The 18,837-nt window shown below is 44.5% G+C and overlaps 1 protein-coding gene across 2 annotated transcripts in view; it reads left to right on the forward strand.

Annotated features, from left to right (window-relative positions):
* Positions 1–18,837, forward strand: part of sec23ip (SEC23 interacting protein) — a 145,871-nt gene that overhangs the window by 84,930 nt on the left and 42,104 nt on the right. For both annotated transcript variants that reach the window (XM_070876669.1, XM_070876670.1), the window contains exon 15: positions 17,604–17,706. In XM_070876669.1, the coding sequence (XP_070732770.1) occupies positions 17,604–17,706 (103 nt within the window). The remainder of the gene's footprint in view (positions 1–17,603; positions 17,707–18,837) is intronic.

Genomic DNA, 18,837 nt, shown 5'->3' on the forward strand with positions numbered 1-18,837 from the left:
GCTACTTTATCTTAAGTGATAAACATTCAGCAAACCTCAAGGTGCCAATTTTTACTTAACCCCAATGTGGTATTACATGACTATCCTTGCAACTCTCAAATTCATTGTACTGCCAGCTCCTGGTCAAGTTTTGGTCATTCAATCTGCTCCTCTGGTACTTGCTCCTCCTTCAAACACCTTGCCCTTTTCCAGCCCCTCACCTCCTTTAAAATCCTCATTGTCTATCTCCTCTCCCCCTGCCCCAAGTCCCACCCCAGGTTTCTCACGGAGATATGCTCTCTACTTTCCTCCCCCAACCTCTGCACAGAATGACTTCTGGTGATCTCAATCTTTATCCCTGCGCAATCTGTATTTCCCTCCCTAAACACCTCCACCTTTCCATTTCCTTCTCTTCCTTTAAGGCCTGCGATTAAGGGATGCGATAAGTATTACAAAATTACAAAGTATTTACAGCACAGAAACAGGTCTGTGCTCCACACAAGCTACCTCCCACCCTTCATCTAACCCCATCAACATATCCTTTTATTCCTTTCTCCCTCATGCTTCCCCTTAAATGCATCTGTACTATTCGTCTCAACTACTCCTTGTAGCAAGTTTCACATTCTAACCGCTCTCTGGGTAAAAAAAAGTTCCTCCTGAATTCCTCATTGGATGTTTTCGTGACTATCTTATATTTATGAACCTCCAGTTCTGGTCTCACCCACAAGTGGTCGCATCTTCTCTGTCTACCCTATCAGACCATTTCATTATCTTAAAGACCTCTATCGGGTCACCTCTCACTCTTTTTTTTCCAAGAGAAAAGAGCCCCAGCCTGTTCAACCTTTCCTGCTAGGTAAAGCCTCTCAATTCTGATATCATTCTAGTAAATCTTTTTTGCACCTTCTCCATTGCCTCTATGTCCTTTTTGTAATTTGAGACCAGAACCAAGTGTGGTCTAACCAATATTCTATACAAGTTTAACATAACTTCTCTGCTTTTAAATTCTGTCCCTCTAGAAATGAACCCGAGTGCTTTGTTTGCTTTTATATGGCCTTATTAACACATGTCGCTACTTTTAGTGATTTGTGTAAGGAGTTGTGTATTATTTCCAATATTCTTTCACTTGTATGTGAATGTGCAGCAGTTCTTTTTTGAGGTTAATAATGACTATAGTTGCTATTCACACTATTTACATCAGCTTATTTTAAAAACATCATTAGTGAAATCTCAATCCTCATTTGCATCACGTTTTTAAAACAGCATTTTTTCAGTCCAATTTAATATCAACGGTAAATACTGCTGTTGATAATGAGGGTTTTGCAACACTGCAGTGACATTTTGGAGCAGTCACATAGCCATCTAGACATATACGGATGATCTTTATCAATTGAAAATCATTTGTGTTATGTTATCTGATTTTTTTTTTAAAGATCTCACTTACCCTGAGTATTGACATTTTTTTAAATCTAAAAGAAGCAACTGACCTTTAAATGTGCCTTGCTGATCGAATGATAGGAACTGGTTTGATGTGCATGAGAAAAGTTCAATGAAAACCCACTGATCAAATTGTTGATATGACTTGATTCCATTTCCAGGCTGATTGCATTATTGATTGCATTACTTCCAACAAAATACACCAAGTTTGCTCCAGTGCGGTTACAAAATGTCATCACTCTTATTTACCAACTTGACACTGTAAAACCTGAAAATGATTAAATCCATCCTAATGGCTTTGTGGGTAAATACAGCATATACCAAGTCCTGCAGATCAAGAAGGTTTCACTTCACTTTGTGCTGAATCAGCTGGTTTCACCCAGGATAGTGGTGAAAATAGTGAGGGGGGGAATAAGCCACATCTCGAGATCCCGATTGCTGTCCCGTAACTCTACCTCAGGGGTGACCAACCTTTCAAAGTTGACGAGGCAGAATAAAAATGATATACTGTTAAAGAGCCGCAAGTTTTAAATATAGTGTCCTGGTATGCTCATCTTTATCTGAGTATACAACACATTCAATTTTGAAGACTAGCCCATCAATGTGACTTTTGACATGCTTCGTTTTCAACTGTTTGCTTGAAATCTGGATTGTACTCGTCCTTCTTTCGTCTCCTCTCTCTCGCTTATTCCCTCCTGTCTCAAACAGTCCCATTCCTTTTCTATTTCATATTCCTCTCGAGCCTTCTTTCATTCCTTTTTTCCTAGTCTCACATATGGGGCACCAGTTTCCGCCCTATGGAAAAACGACGCATCTCGCTAAGGTGCGCCGAAAACTTACCTTGTGATTCTCCGGTCTAGAAACATAGATAATAGGTGCAGGAGTAGGCCATTCGGCCCTTCGAGCCTGCACCACCATTCAATAAGATCATAGCTGATCATTCCCTCAGTACCCCTTTCCTGCTTTCTCTCCATACCCCTTGATCCCTTTAGCCATAAGGGCCATATCTAACTCCCTCTTGAATATATCCATGTGATGCATCTGTGGGCAGCCGACTTTGAGATCCTGCAAATGTCGGCTGCAGTTCCCTGGAAGGAACCTGAGGTGAAGTTGAGGGTGGTGGTGACTTTGATAGCCACTGGTCACATGTGTCCACCAAGTCCTCTGGGAAGCAGATCTTCTTCCAGCAAACTAAAAATGCCTCTGATAACCTGGTGCAATAGCTTGAGTCTCCTGATGCACTGCTGCTCAGTCATGTCCAGGAAGCTCATACTCTGCCTATGTACCTTGTGTTGGGGGTGTCGCCTCTGGCAAGGTGCACCCCTGTGCTGATCCCCTCTCTTCTGTGGAGCATCAGGACATTGAGGAGAAGGCTGCTGTTGCAGTTGCTGCTGGTGTGGCTGGTGTTGTTGGTGCTGGGGCTTATCTTGGTCTGAATTAAAGGTCCAAGGTGAGGCAGCATAAGCTGATCTGATAGATGCCAGGTAAAGTAGAGATCAGAGGCACAATCCTCCAAGTGACTTGCAATGCGGTGAGAGTGTTTTCCGAGGTTGCAAAAATGACCTGCAAACTCCTGGAAGCAAAATCTCTGCACAAAACGGTGTCAGCAAGAGTTTCCTGTAGGCAAGGAAGCAGGTGTAAGGTGAAATACTTATGTGCTCTTTCCAGCTGCCACTGAATGAAGTAGCACAATGGCCATTGAGCTTAGGCCTTGCCTTCCCGTCCGTGAATCCCGTGCGCAACCAGTTCATGTTAAAAAGGTTGTTAAGGGGTCTCTCAACAAACAGTTAACAACCTCAATCGGATCTCCCGCCTCTCCCGAGTGAGTCCATGGCACGCTTTAAAACCCGCCCCAGTTAAATGCGGATGTCGGTGGGATGGCGACGGATTCCCGACATGCTGTCAATTTCAGCGCTTTTAGTGCCGACGCACTCTCAAATCCACACACTCGGCAATGTGGAAATTCGTCTCGATGTTTCAATTTGTGAGTCCAAAACTAATGGGACATAAATGTAAGATAGCCATTAATAGATCCAATAAAGAATTCAAGAGAAACTTCTTTACCCAGGGAGTGGTTGAGGCGACTAAGGGGAATTAAGGGGAAGCTAGATAAGCACATGAGGCAGAAAGGAATAGAAGGATCTGCTGACAATGAAAGAATGAGACTGGTAGCATAGTCATAATGTTACTGGACTAGTAATCCCGGGCCTGGACTAATGATCTGTGGGACATGACTTCAAATCCCACCATGGCAGCTGTTTGTGGAATTTGACTTCAGTTAATTAAATTAATCTGGAGTGAAAAGCTAGTATCAGTAATGGTGAAATAAAACTACTGGATTGTCGTAAAAATCCATCTGGCTCACTTAATGTCCTTACCTGGTTTGGTCTGTAGGTGATTCCAGACCCATAGCAATAGTTGACTCTTGACTGCCCTCTGAAATGGCCTTGCAAGCCGCTCGAGGGAAATTAGGGATGGGCAATAAATGCTGCCCGAGCCAACGGTACCCACATCCTGTGAATGAATTTTTAAAAATAAGATGGGAGGAGGCTCGTGTGGAGCATAAACACTGGCGTAAACCAGTTGGGCCGAATGTGCTGTGGCCTAGTGTCAGCTGTGGCTCAGTAGGTCGCACTCTCACCTCAGGACGTCTTCGTGCTTGGCGTGCGCAGCACAAGGGGTCGGGGGCGAAGCCAGGTCGCGGTGCTGAAAACAGTGCCTGGACCTCTGCACATGCGCGCTAGAGTGTGCGTGCATGTGCAGTAGCTCCAGGCCCCCGAGGCTGCGTGGGAGGGGCCCGACCCTAGCCCTGGACGAATGGGCACCCCGGGCGAAGATCGATCTGGACCTCCCTCCCGTTCAGCTCCCTCCTCACCCCCCACCTCCCTCCCTCCCGTTCAGCCTCTCCCCTCTCCCTCCCTCCCCTCTCCCTCTCTCTCCCCCTCCCTCCCTCCTCTCTCGCTCCATCCCTCCCCCTCCCTCCCTCTCTTCTTCCCCCCCCCTCCCTTCACTTCCTCTCCCCCCCCCTCCCTCCCCCCATTTCTCACCCCTCTCTCCCTCCCTTCCCCCCCACCACCTTCCCCCCCCACCCTCCCCCCAATCCCTCACTGTCAGACAGAGACAGAGAGAGAGAGACACTGGTGGGCTCTATCCCAGCACGTTGTTGGAGGGCTCCCGGTGCTGCAGTAGGTGAATAGAAATAATTTTTTATTTATTGATTTTTTAAAAAAATTTTTAATATATATATTTTTTTTAATTTTTTGATGGCTTTATTAGTTAATTTATTGATTTATTTATCATTTATTATTGATGATGGCTCTTTATTTGTAAAAGTGAAGTGTTTAATGTTTGTAAGCTTCCCTCCCCCCCCCCCCCCACCCCCCCCCCCCCCCCAAACCATCTTTCGTTCTCTACGCCTGATTTATAAGTGTAGACAAGGTTTATCTGAGCGTACAAAAATCTACACTTATTCCATTCTAAGTTAGTTCGGAATAAGTTTTCGCTGCCTAAACTTGCAAAACAGGCGTAAGTGGCTGGACACATCCCCTTTTGAAAAAAAATCTGTTCTAAAATGGAACTATTCTGACTGACTAGAACTGGAGCAAACTAAATGCCGAGAATTGCAATTTCTAAGATGCTCCAAAAAGATAGGAGTAACTCGGGTTGAAACTTGAGCCCTTTGTCTTTACCTGCCTCTGATGGATACATTTCTCCATGTCTCTCATCCCTCTTCCCCTCTTGTTTCCTCTGCCCTGTTTCATCTCTTTATTTCATTCCTTTTCTCCCTGGTCTATCTATTTTACTCCTTTCTCCCTCTCTCCTATTTTTGTAAATGAGGCATGTAGCAAAAAGATTTGAAGTCAATCAAAGTCCATGGCAGCAAATTTAAAAATCATGGGTGATCAAAATCATAACCTGGAGAATGGAATTTAATGCACAACATATTACTGAACATTGAAGTTCAATAACTATACACTGACTAATATTAAAATAAGTCTTGCGTATTTACTAAGCCTCCCAACAGAAAACAACGGGGTAGAGTTTTGGGTGTAATTGGGGAATTGCATCCAAAATGCGCTCGAAATTGCACTGGTGAGGTTACAGTTCAAGATTCCGCTAAAATCATTTGCATAATTATAAACTTAATTATAAAACAGCCTGCCAGGAGCTACTGAACATGCGCGCATACTCTAGCGCGCATGTGCAGAGGTCCCGGCAGTTTTCAGCGCCGGGATCTGGCTCTGCCACCAATCCATTGGGCCACGCTGCGCCATGACTGATGAGAGGTTGGGGAGTGGCCACAATACTGACGTCTTTTTTCGGCGTGCTTGGAGGCGGACAAAAACGGCGCATGTCGGGTGAGGGCGCCAGAAAAACAGGTTAGGGAAACTCAAACCCATTTTCTATGAACTAGCGCAATCGGTTACCGTAAGAGAACGTAATGGTTATTTTATTTCTTTCCATTAAAAAGTATTCTTGATGAATTAGAGAGTAACCCGGTGCAGTTTTATTGGGCCCAAGTTTCCCCAGGAGTTGCTCCTTTTTTTTGGAGCAACTTGATTTTTCTTTTTCGTTGCAATTCTGGCCATTTCATTTGCGCCAGTGTAAGTGAGTTAGTTAGGTTTTTTTTTAAGTTTCTTTTTCAAAAGGGGGAGGTTCCCAGCCACTTATCCCTGTTTTAGGCATTTGGCCAGCAAATAGTTGCTTCAAACTAACTTGGGCAGCGTATGTTGCCATTTCTGTCTGCACAGAAAAACCTTACCTAGAGTTAAGGAATCGGTGCAAGTAACTACATTTAAAGCACCACCAAGCACCAAACAAAGCACAAAAAGTAATAAGCAATTAATTAACAAAAAAAAAGAAGAAACCCAGCACCTAAAGCACCAAAATCAATCAGTAAATAACAAATAAAAGATAGAAGTCCTACCTTCGGGAACGCAGTGGGCTGCCGATGAGGGAGCCCATTCGGCCAGGGCTAGGGGACGGCGTGCTTCGGGCTCCTCCCACACAGCCTGCGCGCGTTTGCAGAAACAGCCTGCCAGGAGCTACTGCACATGTGCGCAGACTCTAGCGTGCATGTGCAGAGGTCCCAGCAGTTTTCAGCGCCGGGACCTGGCTTCATCCCCAATCCATTGGGCCACGCTGCGCCATGACCGATGAGAGGCTGGGGAGTGGCCACAATACTGATGTCTTTTTTCCGTGCGCTTGGAGGCGGACAAAAACGGCGCACCTCGGGTGAGGGCGCCAGAAAAACAGATTAGGGAAACTCAAACCCATTTTCAGCTGCATTACTGAGCTAATCATAAAAAATAAGCATTTTTAAAGGGCGTCCAGTCCTCCACCTGGAAATAACTTGAATTAAAATTACTTAAAAAAAATAAATACTATTGGCTTACATACAAATCCACAATATTTAAAAGAAATTTGCAACGGGTTTACTTTGCTACAACTTATAAGCGATTCATGCAATTTTGTGGGAATCAGGAAGATGACCCCCTTAGTTTGAGATAAAAGTATTGTAAGTACCAGTTTAAAAAAGTGTTTTTTGTTTTTAAAAAAAAAAACTACGTAATCTACATTAACCATCGAAATTTACAGCACCAGAAGAAAGCACGTGCATTTGTATAGTATCTTTCATGACCTCTGGAGTCCCAAAGCACTTCACAGCCAATGAAGTGTAGTCACTGTTGTAATGTAGGCAAATGCAGAAACCAATGTGCGCACACCAAGGTCCTACAAACAACAAGGTGGTAAATGACCAGATAATCTGTTTGTGATGTTGGTCGAGGGCTAAATGTTGGCCAGGACACCAGGAGAACTCCCCTGCTGCTCTTCGAATAGTGGCATGCGATCTTTTACATCCACCTGAGAGAGCTTACCGAGCCTCGGTTTAACACCGCAGCCAAAAAAATGACCCCTCCGGCAGTGCTGCACTCCCTCAGCACTACACTGAAATATCAGACTAGATTATGTGCTCTTGTCTGGTATTTGACTTGAACCCAAGACCTTCTGACTGAGGTGAGAGTGCTACCACTGAGCCAAGAGTCTTCACTGGGGTCATATAGGGCTCAATTTTCCCCAGTATTTGCGTCTTTTTTGGAGAAGGCTGCTTTTTCTGGCCTAACTTAAAAATCCCCAGTTTCCCCAATCAATTTGCACCAGCGTAACTCAGTTACGTTTTTTTTTAGGTAAGTTTTTTTTTCCTCAAGTAACCACCTATGCCAATTCTGGCCATTTAGGCAACTTTGATCAGCTAATAATTACTCCAGTTCTACTTAGGCCAGTGTATGTGGCCTCTTGAGAAAACCTTTGCGGAGAGTTAAAGAAATCGGCGCAAGTAAGTACATCGGAGGCCATTCGGCCTGGGCTAGGAGCGGGAAGCGAAGTGGACCTGGACCGGCACGAAATCGGGGGCCACAGAGCGGCGGGAAGGCACCGTAGAGGCGGGGGGTGGGGGAGGGTATTCACCGCAGCTGACCAGGAAGGCACCTCACTTGGAGCTCTACTGCGCATGCGCGGCCATTTCAGCGACGTCAAAAACGTCGTTTTTTTCCACAGTGCGTGCACAGAAGGCCCGGCTCCACCTCCCCGAGACGACTGGCCACGCTTCGCGGCTGCAGATTAGAGGCCAAAAATCAGGGAAACTTCGGAGATTTTTTTCTGGACCATCTATTTACCTAATTAAGTGGCACAACTCTGGCAATACGCCAGAAAACGGGCTCGGGGAAAATTGAGCCCTTCGACCTGAAATGTCGACTGACTGACATTTCCACAGACACTGTCTGACCTGCTGAGTATAGTTAGCTTTTTCTTCCATTTTAGATTTTCAGCATCTGCAGTGTTTTGTTTTTTATTTAAACAAGTTTATTGGTCTGCTTTTAAAAATGATACGTTGGTATTCTGAAAGTTTCGAGTAGTTGGGCTCAGTTTTGTAAACTTTCCATGGACTGCTCTGAAATTACATTAACAGTAAAGTTATTGACAACTGGTTGTAAATGTGAGGTGATTTTTATATTTTTGAGTTGCATTAATATAATTAAAAAGGCATCTAGTTAGTTTGAATTCAATATGTAGTAATGACCCAGCAAGAGTAAGAATGTTAATGACATTCTTCCACTGCTTCTCCAGGGGTCCCATTGATGCAAGCGTTTGTCTGTCTTGGCCACTCATTTTCCCTGGGGAATTCTCTTCTGCATTGATGGAAATAATTCCTGCATACAACTTTTTCCAGGGAATATTTTTGGTCCTAATTTTTTTTAACTTGTGATAGCGCAGTATTTAAAACCTAGCATTGGATGCTGTCCTGACGGCTCTAAATCTATGAAGTGAGTTGCTAAACATGAAGATTAGGGAGCTCCCAGGTTTGATCCGAAGTCTCTCTTTATTTAACTGATCTCGGCCAGGGCAGGAGTCAGGGCACTACAATTGACCTCAGTTTCTTCGAGTGGGGGAGGGGGGAGGGAGATGCATGGGGAGGAACGTGATCCGGAATTTGCATTCCTAATTGCTAATTAGGAAATCCTAATTTGCATTCCTGTAAGCTATGTTGTAGGTGCATGTGTATGAATGTTGAGCAAGGTCAGAATCTAGCTAGGTTTTGATGCTCCTTTGTAATGAAATAACCTGACAATACTTGTGTTAAGACTCAGAAGTGAATTAGTCACGTGGGCAAGGTACAGAGGGGCAATTGGCACCCTTAAAACCATACCAGAGCAAGGAGTCCTCACTCTTGAGGAGAAGATGTAAAAAATAAACAGAATACACATTGTCTTTAGCACCGGATTGATTTAAAAACTTATACAAAATTAAACTCCAGAGTGGCGTATAGAAAATGATGCAAAATAATACCCATTTAGCCCACTACACTACCTTGCATATGATGTTTGTCTTATGTGACTGCAGTCCATTGCAGTCTTCACATTTTTTAGGTTTCATACATGTATATATTTTGGCACTGTTGAGTTTCATTAAAAATGTAGTAACATTTAGATTTTCTATAATTAAATATTATTTATTTGGGGAAACAGTTTACTGATTGCAGGCATGTTAAGAAATTAATAGCTTAAAGAAAGACTTGCATTTATATTACATCTTTCACAACCACAGGATATCCCAAAGAGCTTTAAAATGAAGTACTTTTTTTAAGTGTAGCTACTGTTGTAATGTTAGGAATTGATGCAGCCAATTTGCGCACAGCAAACTCTCACAAACAGCAATATGATAATGACCAAATAATCTGTGATGTTGATTGAGGGATAAATATTGGTCAGGACATCTGGGCCAACTCCCCAGCTCTTCTAAATAGTGCCATGGGATCTTTTCCATCCACCTGAGAAAGCAGATGGGGCTTCGGTTACTGTCTCATCCGGAAGATGGCACTTCCGGCACCGCGGCACTCCCTCAGCATGCACTGAAGTGTCGGTCTAGAATTTTTTGCTCAAGTCTTGGAATGGGACTTGAACCCACAACCTTCTGACACAGGCGAGGGTGCTACAACTGAGCCACGACGGACACTTACTTGACACTTAATGGATCAGAATTCTGATTTTGTTTGTAAACCATGCAATCTCTTCACCGCCCTTCATAAATTGATCAGGACCAATTTCATATTTACGTTTGCATTATTGTTTCTTGACTCCTATGGTACTTGGTGGTTAAGCCTAGTTTGCTGTGTTTGAAGAAGAAAATTGTATTTGCTATGTTCAATTATAATCTGTTTACTTAGGCTGTATCATATTAACTTCCAATTCAACCTATGCCATTTACAGGCATTTTGAGGGTCTGACTGCTTTTACAAGAGAGACAAGATACATATGCACTAAACAACCCTCAAATGCCCTTCAGGAAAGTACTTTGCTGCAGTCTATTTCATGGGAAGGAAGATAGTGGGAAATTGTGTAGCTGATGGTGTTTTAGTGCTGGTGTTTAATGTTGGCATTTCAAGATGCTGATGGACTGATTTTTCTTTGCTGTGTAACTCTGCCAAGGTGGAATTTAGTTCTCTTTTGTTTGCTAGGTTCATTGCATTTTGGTGATGCATTGTGATGTTCCCAAAAGTTGGAAAGTGAGGTGTACAATAAGGTGACACAGGCGGCCCCCGGCCTGTGAGCACCATCGGAGCAGGCCGGGGAGCGGAAGGAGCAGCGTGGCGGCGTACCACTCCACGGCACAAATACTGGGGAAAATTGAGCCCTATGACCCCAATGAAGACTCTTGACTGAGTGGGAGCAGGAGAACAACGGCAGTGAAGAGGGACATCACCAAGATCCAGGTCGGTGATTGGAGTGTGGGCAGGTACAGCAGATGGGGCGAGAGATTGCAGAAGGATGTGATCAGGGCCCAGGAGAGGCGTGAGTTCGGGGCCCGGAAGAGGCGAGGGCCCAGGGGCAGAATGGGCCAGCCCACACTGCGGTGTGTGTGCGCACTAGGTCCATGCAGCAGAGCTGGTCTCCAGTCGTCTTGGATACCCTTGCCACTGGACCAAGACCTAGCTCTGTCTAGCCCATGTGGTGGCTGGTGTGCAACGGCCACCACACATTTTTAAAAAATCCACGCACAGGCATCTTCCACCCTTCAAGATTTAGTTCGGGAACTTCATTGAAACACCTGTGAACTTTTTGACGTGGAAGCAAGTCATCCTCGATTCGAGGGACCACCTATGATGATGACAGAAACTAACACCCAACAGATGTGTGTGGTAGCAGAGGTAGTAGTGATTAGTAGTAATTGCAACAGTAATTTGTTATGTTTTGGATGGCACTATAATGCATGGGCACTGTATTTTATTGATTAAACAATTTTCGGAGGACCAAATGCAGAAGAAATTGGCGTCAGAGCCAGGACACGGTTGCGAATGGAAGCAGCTTCAGGCAGAATGCTAGTACACATGCTGGATAGCAGGCAGCACGAAAAGAGGCTGGAAAAACTCCCCAAAATACCCAAATCTTACAGTAAGTTATCACAAACACTTAAAAACAGGCCAATTCATGATTCCATGGTATAATTGGGGATGAGGAAGTTATGATGAACCTTTATAAAACACTGGTTCAGCCTCAACTGAGGTATTATATCCAATTCTGGGCACCGCACTTTAGGAAGGATGTGAAGCTCTTGAAGAGAGTGCAGAAAAGATTTACAAGAATGGTTCCAGGGATGAGGGACTTCAGTTACGTGGATAGACTGCAAAATCTGGGGTTGTTCTCCTTAGAACAGAGAAGGTTGAGAGGAGATTTGATAGACGTGTTCAAAATCATAAGGGGTCTAGACCAAGTAGACAGAGAAACTGGTTTCCATTGGCGGACGAATCGACAACCAGAGGGTACAGATTTAAGGTGATTGGCAGAAGACCAAAGGAGACAGGAGGAAAAGCTTTTTTTACGCAGTGATTAGGATCTGAAATGCACTGTTTGAAAGAATGGTGGAAGCAGATTCAATCATGGCTTTCAAAAGGGAATTGGATAAATAGCTAAAGGAAAATAAATTACAGGACGACAGGGAAAGAGCGGGAGAATGGAACTAGCTTGAAGTGCTCTTGCAGAGAGCTCGAAGGGACGAATGGCCCCTTCTGTGCTATGTGGGAACTCAGGGACGCTTCCAGTGTCCCTGACGACTACATGTGCGGGAAGTGTATCCTGCTGCAGCTCCTGACAGACCGCATTGCGGTACTGGAGCTGCGGGTGGATTCATTCTGGAGGATCCGCGATGCTGAGGATGCCGCGAATAGCACGTTTAGTGAGCTGGTCATACCGCAGGTAAAGGTTACACAGACAGATAGGGGATGGGTGACCAGCAGGAAGAGCAGTGGAAGGAAGGTAGTGCAGGGGTCCCCTGCGGTCATCCCCCTCCAAAACAGATACACCGCTTTGCGTACTGTTGGGGGAGATGATTCATCAGGGGAGGGCAGCAGCAGCCAAGTTCATGGCACCATTGGTGGCTCTGCTGCACAGGAGGGCAGGAAAAAGAGTGGGCGAGCCATAGTGGTAGGGGATTCTATTGTAAGGGGATAGATAGACGTTTCTGCAGCCGCAATAAAGACTCCAGGATGGTATGTTGCCTCCCTGGTGCAAGGGTCAAGGATGTCTCGGAGCGGCTGCAGTACATTTTGGAGGGGGAGGGTGAACAGCCAGTTGTCGTGGTGCACATAGGTATCAACGATATAGGTAAAAAAAACGGGATGAGGTCCTACAAGCTGAATTTAGGGAGCGAGGAGTTAAATTTAAAAAGTAGGACCTCAAAGGTAGTAATCTCAGGATTGATACCAGTGCCACGTGCTAGTCAGAGTAAGAATCGCAGGATAGCTAAGCTGAATACGTGGCTTGAGGAGTGGTGCAGAATGGTGGGATTCAAATTCCTGGGACATTGCAACCGGTTCTTGGGGAGGTGAGACCAGTACAAACTGGACGGTTTGCACCTGGGCAGGACCGGAACCAATGTCCAAGGAGGAGTGTTTGCTCGTGCTGTTGGGGAGGGGTTAAACTAATATGGCAGGGGGATGGAAACCTATGCAGGGAGACAAAGGGAAGTAGAATGGAGGCAGAAGCAAAAGATAGAAAGAAGAAAAGTAAAAGTGGAGTGCAGAGAAACCCAAGGCAAAAATCAAAAAGGGCCACATTACAGCAAAATTCTAAAGGGGCAAAGAGTGTTAAAAAGACAAGCCTGAAGGCTCTGTGCCTCAATGCGAGGAGTATTCATAATAAGGTGGACAAATTAACTGTGCAGGCAGCAATTAATGAATATGATATAATTGGCATCATGGAGACATGGCTCCAGAGTGACCAAGGCTAGGAACTCAACATCCAGGGGTGTTCAACATTCAGGAAGGATAGACAGAAAGGAAAAGGAGGTGGTGTAGCGTTGCTGGTTAAAGAGGAAATTAACGCAATACTAAGGAAGGACATTAGCTTGGATGATGTGGAATCTGTATGTGTGGAGCTGCGGAATACCAAAGGGCAGAAAATGCTAGTGGGGGTTGTGTACAGACCACCAAACAGTAGTAGTGAGGTTGGAGACAGCATCAAACAAGAAATTAGGGATACGTGCAATAAAGGTACAGCAGTTATCATGGGCGACTTTAATCTACACATATAGATTGGGCTAACCAAACTGGTAGCAAAACAGTGGAGGAGGATTTCCTGGAGTGTACTGGGGATGATTTTCTAGACCAATATGTCGAGGAAACAACTAGAGGGCTAGCTATCCTAGACTGGGTGATGGGTAATGAGAAAGGACTAATTAGCAATCTTGTTGTGCGAGTCCCCTTGGGGAAGAGTGACCATAATATGGTAGAATTCTTTATTAAGGTGACAGTTAATTCAGAGACTAGAGTGCTGAACTTGAGGAAAGGTAACTTCAATAGTATGAGACGTGAATTGGCTAGAATAGACTGGTGAATGATAATTAATGGGTTGACGGTGGATAAGCAATGGCAAACATTTAAAGATCACGTGGATGAACTTCAACAATTGTACATCCCTGTCTGGAGTAAAAATAAAACGGGGAAGGTGGCTCAACCGTGGCTAACAAGAGAAATTAAGGATAGTGTTAAATCCAAGGAAGAAGCATAAAAATTGGCCAGAAAAAGCAGCAAACCTGAGGACTGAGAAATTTAGAATCCAGCAGAGGAGGACAAAATGTTTAATTAGGAGGGGGAAAATAAGAGTACGAGAGGAAGCTTGCTGGGAACATAAAAACTGACTGCAAAAACTTTTATAGATATGTGAAGAAAAAAAGATTAGTGAAGACAAACGTAAGTACCTTGCAGTCAGATTTAAGTGAATTTATAATGGGGAACAAAGAAATGGCAGACCAGTTGAACAAATACTTTGGTTCTGTCTTCACGAAGGAAGACACAAATAACCTTCCGGAAATACTAGAGGACCGAGAGTCTAGTGAGAAGGAGGAACTGAAGGAAATCCTTATTAGGCAGGAAATTGAAGGCCGATAAATCCCCGGGGCCTGATAATCTGGATCCCAGAGTACTTAAGGAAGTGGTCCTAGAAATAGTGGATGCACTGGTGATCATTTTCCAACACTCTATCGACTCTGGATCCGTTCCTATGGACTGGAGGGTAGCTAATGTAATACCATTTTTAAAAAAAAGGAGGGAGAGAGAAAACGGGTAATTATAGACCGGTTAGCCTGACATCTGTAGTGGGGAAAATGTTGGAATCAATTATTAAAGATGAAATAGCAGCGCATTTGGAAAGCAGTGACAGGATTGGTCCAAGTCAGCATGGATTTATGAAAGGGAAATCATGCTTGACAAATCTTTTGGAATTTTTTGAGGATGTAACTAGTAGAGTGGACAAGGGAGAACCAGTGGATGTGGTGTATTTGGACTTTCAAAAGGCTTTTGACAAGGTCCCACACAAGAGATTGGTGCGCAAAATTAAAGCACATGGTATTGGGGGTAATGTACTGACGTGGAGAGAGAACTGGTTGGCAGACAGGAAGCAGAGAGTTGGGATTAATGGGTCCTTTTCAGAATAGCAGGCAGTGACTAGTGGGGTGCCGCAGGGCTCAGTGCTGGAACCCCAGCTATTTACAATATGCATCAGTTATTTAGATGAAGGAATTGAGTGTAATATCTCCAAGTTTGCAGATGACACTAAGCTGGGTGGCAGTGTGAACTGTGAGGAGGATGCTGAGAGGCTGCAGAGTGACTTGGACAGGTTAGGTGAGTGGGCAAATGCATGGCAGATGCAGTATAATGTGGATAAATGTGAGGTTATCCACTTTGGTGGCAAAAACATGAAGGCAGAATATTATCTGAATGGCAGCAGATTAGGAAAAGGGGAGGCGAAACGAGACCTGGGTGTCATGGTACATCAGTCATTGAAAGTTGGCATGCAGGTACAGCAGGCGGTGAAGAAGGCAAATGGTATGTTGGCCTTAATGGCTAGGGGACTTGAGTATAGGAGCAGGGAGGTCTTACTGCAATTGTACAGGGCCTTGGTGAGGCCTCACCTGGACGACTTGTGTTCAGTTTTGGTCTCCTAATCTGAGGAAGGACATTCTTGCTTTTGAGGGAGTGCAGCGAAGGTTCATCAGACTGATTACTGGGATGGCAGGACTGACATATGAGGAGAGACTGGATCGATTGGGCTTGTATTCACTGGAGTTTAGAAGGATGAGAGGGGATCTCATAGAAACATATAAAATTCTGACGGGATTGGACAGGTTAGATACAGGGAGAATGTTCCCGATGTTGGGGAAGTCCAGAACCAGGGGACACAGTCTCAGGATAAGGGATAAGCCATTTAGGACTGAGATGAGGAGAAACTTCTTCACTCAGTGAGTTGTTAACCTGTGGAATTCTCTACTGCAGAGAGTTGTTTGATGCCAGTTCATTGGATATATTCAAGAGGGAGTTAGATACGGCCCTTACGGCTAAAGGGATCAAGGGGTATGGAGAGAAAGCAGGAAAGGGGTACTGAGGTGAATGATCAGCCATGATCTTATTGAATGGTGGCGCAGACTCGAAGGGCTGAATGGCCTACTCCTGCACCTATTTTCTAAGTTACTATGTTTCTGTGCTGCAACCATTCTGATTCTAAGAGACTTGACTGAAACTCATCATGAAATTTTGGTCATTTAGCCAGCGATGAGGTGGAAAATGCAGAACTGGCATAGATCCTGGTTCGGACATTGTAGTGATTTGATATATTATGTAGAGAGAAATATTATTGGAACGTTATGTAAAATAGCTTGTATTTAGTGAAACAAAAGAGAGAGAGAACTTGGAAGAATGAATCTTGTTTCTCCAACCAGCCAAGTATTGGCATTGACAGAAGAGTTAAGCGAGATGGTGAATTATTGAGTAATGAGTCTTTTCTCAAAGAGGAGTCTATGGCAGTGATTATGAGAGACCAAACATGCCATATTGCTGAATTGGCATATTGCATCCAATCAGTATTAACAGTAGTTTGGATGAAGTACCCGAGAACACCGTGTGCTGCGAGCCTAATTGGCACTGGTCAAAGAATGTGGATTTTGCAAGATTCACTTGAACATTGTGCCCCTCTACAATGATTTCTCCGATTCTGAGGAAGGAGAGGAGGATGGAAGCCATGTAACCTCACACCTGGACTCTTGGCACTTTTTGTAGCCTTGAAGTCAGGTATTTTCTTATCATGCTGGTACTTGGGCCATTCTTGCATCCTTCAGCTTTCACCTGGAAAGATATTGGTCAGTTTCCCTCTTATTATTGGTTTGTCATCAATTAAACCTAACTGTCACTGGCTAGGGTGAAAATCCTCTTTACTTCACCTTTGAATGAAACATCAAAAATGGATCCACACAGGTCAGTTAGTATGAGTTCCATGTTCTTTAAAGTCTTGAAGTAATTATTTATTTTGACTTTTCTGAATCTGCTCTTCTGTCTACTTAGCTTTAAAAAAAATACTGGCAGCATAGCAGGCTCCTTAATTCCTTTAAGTTCTTCATTCTATTGAGACCCATCATCCATGAAGTTCTGTTTATCTCCTACTGGATTGGGAATACAACTAATGTTTTGTTAAGTAATTGAAAACCATTGTGAAGGCAAACAACATAATTTGTGTCCTTTTTTGCTTTCTGCACTACTTCTGTTTTCCTAGCCTTGAGAGTACAAGGATTTTTTTAATTGCATCACTTAAACAAAAACATTTTCATTTATTTGGATTTTAAAATATTTAGGACAATTGTTTCACAGCTATGCTGTAACATCAAATTTTATTTTTACATTACAATGTTGAAAACGCTCTGTGCTGCGGAATGCAGGCAGCAATTCATCGCTCTGGTTTTTGCACTCCCTCTTTATTTCTCGCATATTTACAGAAGATTTAGGGAGCATGAATAGGCAAAAACATTGTACAATCTGGCAAAGTCTGAGGGGCATGTATGAGTTCCATTGCCAGCTGAGGACCTCGCATCATACATTTCTGTCAGCAAAGGGAACGATCTTGCCTGGAAAACGGTCAGTTTGTTTAGCAGGCTGTACATACTTTTCTCACTGCTGTTTGTGCGCATATTGGCTGCCACATTTCCTACATTACAACGGTGACTACACTTCAAAAATACTTCAGTTGCTGTAAAATCAGCTGAGAAATTATCGTCTATTTACACTGAATTCGTCCAGTAGACAGGTGCATTTTGTATTTTTTAATTGGTTTAACTGCTACTCTAAAATGAATCTTTGTTTATTTTTGCAGTTGGATCCTGTGGCATATAGGATAGAGCCCATGATTCTCCCTGACTTGGGTGTAAAACCAGTTCTTGTTCCACATCACAAAGGCAGAAAGAGACTGCATCTTGGTAAGCCAGTTTTTTTGCATTTATTGCACCACATCCTGTAAATTTAATCCAGTACTTAAAATTAACTACCGGTACCTGGATTTGAACATGAATGTTGTGGTCCTTGAAATGGTAATCGGAATATAACTTGCAATTGTCATGTGTACCTCAGAATTGTACATGTATAATTGTTTACATATTGACATATATATTCACCAAAGTGATTGATGGTTACATTTATAAAGGATTTGGAGAAGGAAGGAAGGCTGCGTTTTATACAGTGAAGTTTTATGTGAGTTAAGTTCGTTTTAAAGGACATTTTAAAATTCGGAATAACTATTTGTGCTAGGTCTCCCCTCTGCGCATGCTTTGGGACAAATATCACCGACTCCTCTTTCTCTTTCCCCACCCCCCCCCCCCCCCCCCAGCGCAATTCCCACTAACACTTTTCTGCGCATGTGTCCAACAGTACGTTGCCTCTGATCCAGCAGCAGCCGAACGCGTCCTCCGAGCCACCCGCAGCACTGCAAGAGAGAGTGAGGCGGCGGGGGGAGGCTAAAGAGAGAGTGGGGGGAGAGCGGGGAGGGAAGGGAAGGGAAGAGAGTGAGGGGAGGGGGGAGGAGGGGGAGAAAGGGAAGAGAGTGGGGGGGGAGAAAGGGAAGAGAGTGGGGGGGGAGAAAGGGAAGAGAGTGGGGGGGGAGAAAGGGAAGAGAGTGGGGGGGGAGAAAGGGAAGAGAGTGGGGGGGGAGAAAGGGAAGAGAGTGGGGGGGGAGAAAGGGAAGAGAGTGGGGGGGGAGAAAGGGAAGAGAGTGGGGGGGAGAAAGGGAAGAGAGTGGGGGGGAGAAAGGGAAGAGAGTGGGGGGGAGAAAGGGAAGAGAGTGGGGGGGGAGGAGAGAAAGGGAAGAGAGTGGGGGGGGAGGAGAGAAAGGGAAGAGAGTGGGGGGGGGGAGAGAAAGGGAAGAGAGTGGGGGGGGAAGAAAGGGAAGAGAGTGGGGGGGGAGAAAGGGAAGAGAGTGGGGGGGGGAGAAAGGGAAGAGAGTGGGGGGGGAGAAAGGGAAGAGAGTGGGGGGGGAGAAAGGGAAGAGAGTGGGGGGGGAGAAAGGGAAGAGAGTGGGGGGGGAGAAAGGGAAGAGAGTGGGGGGGGGAGAAAGG

This window comes from Pristiophorus japonicus, chromosome 3 (genome assembly GCF_044704955.1).
Source record: "Pristiophorus japonicus isolate sPriJap1 chromosome 3, sPriJap1.hap1, whole genome shotgun sequence".
Taxonomy (NCBI): Eukaryota; Metazoa; Chordata; class Chondrichthyes; family Pristiophoridae; genus Pristiophorus; species Pristiophorus japonicus.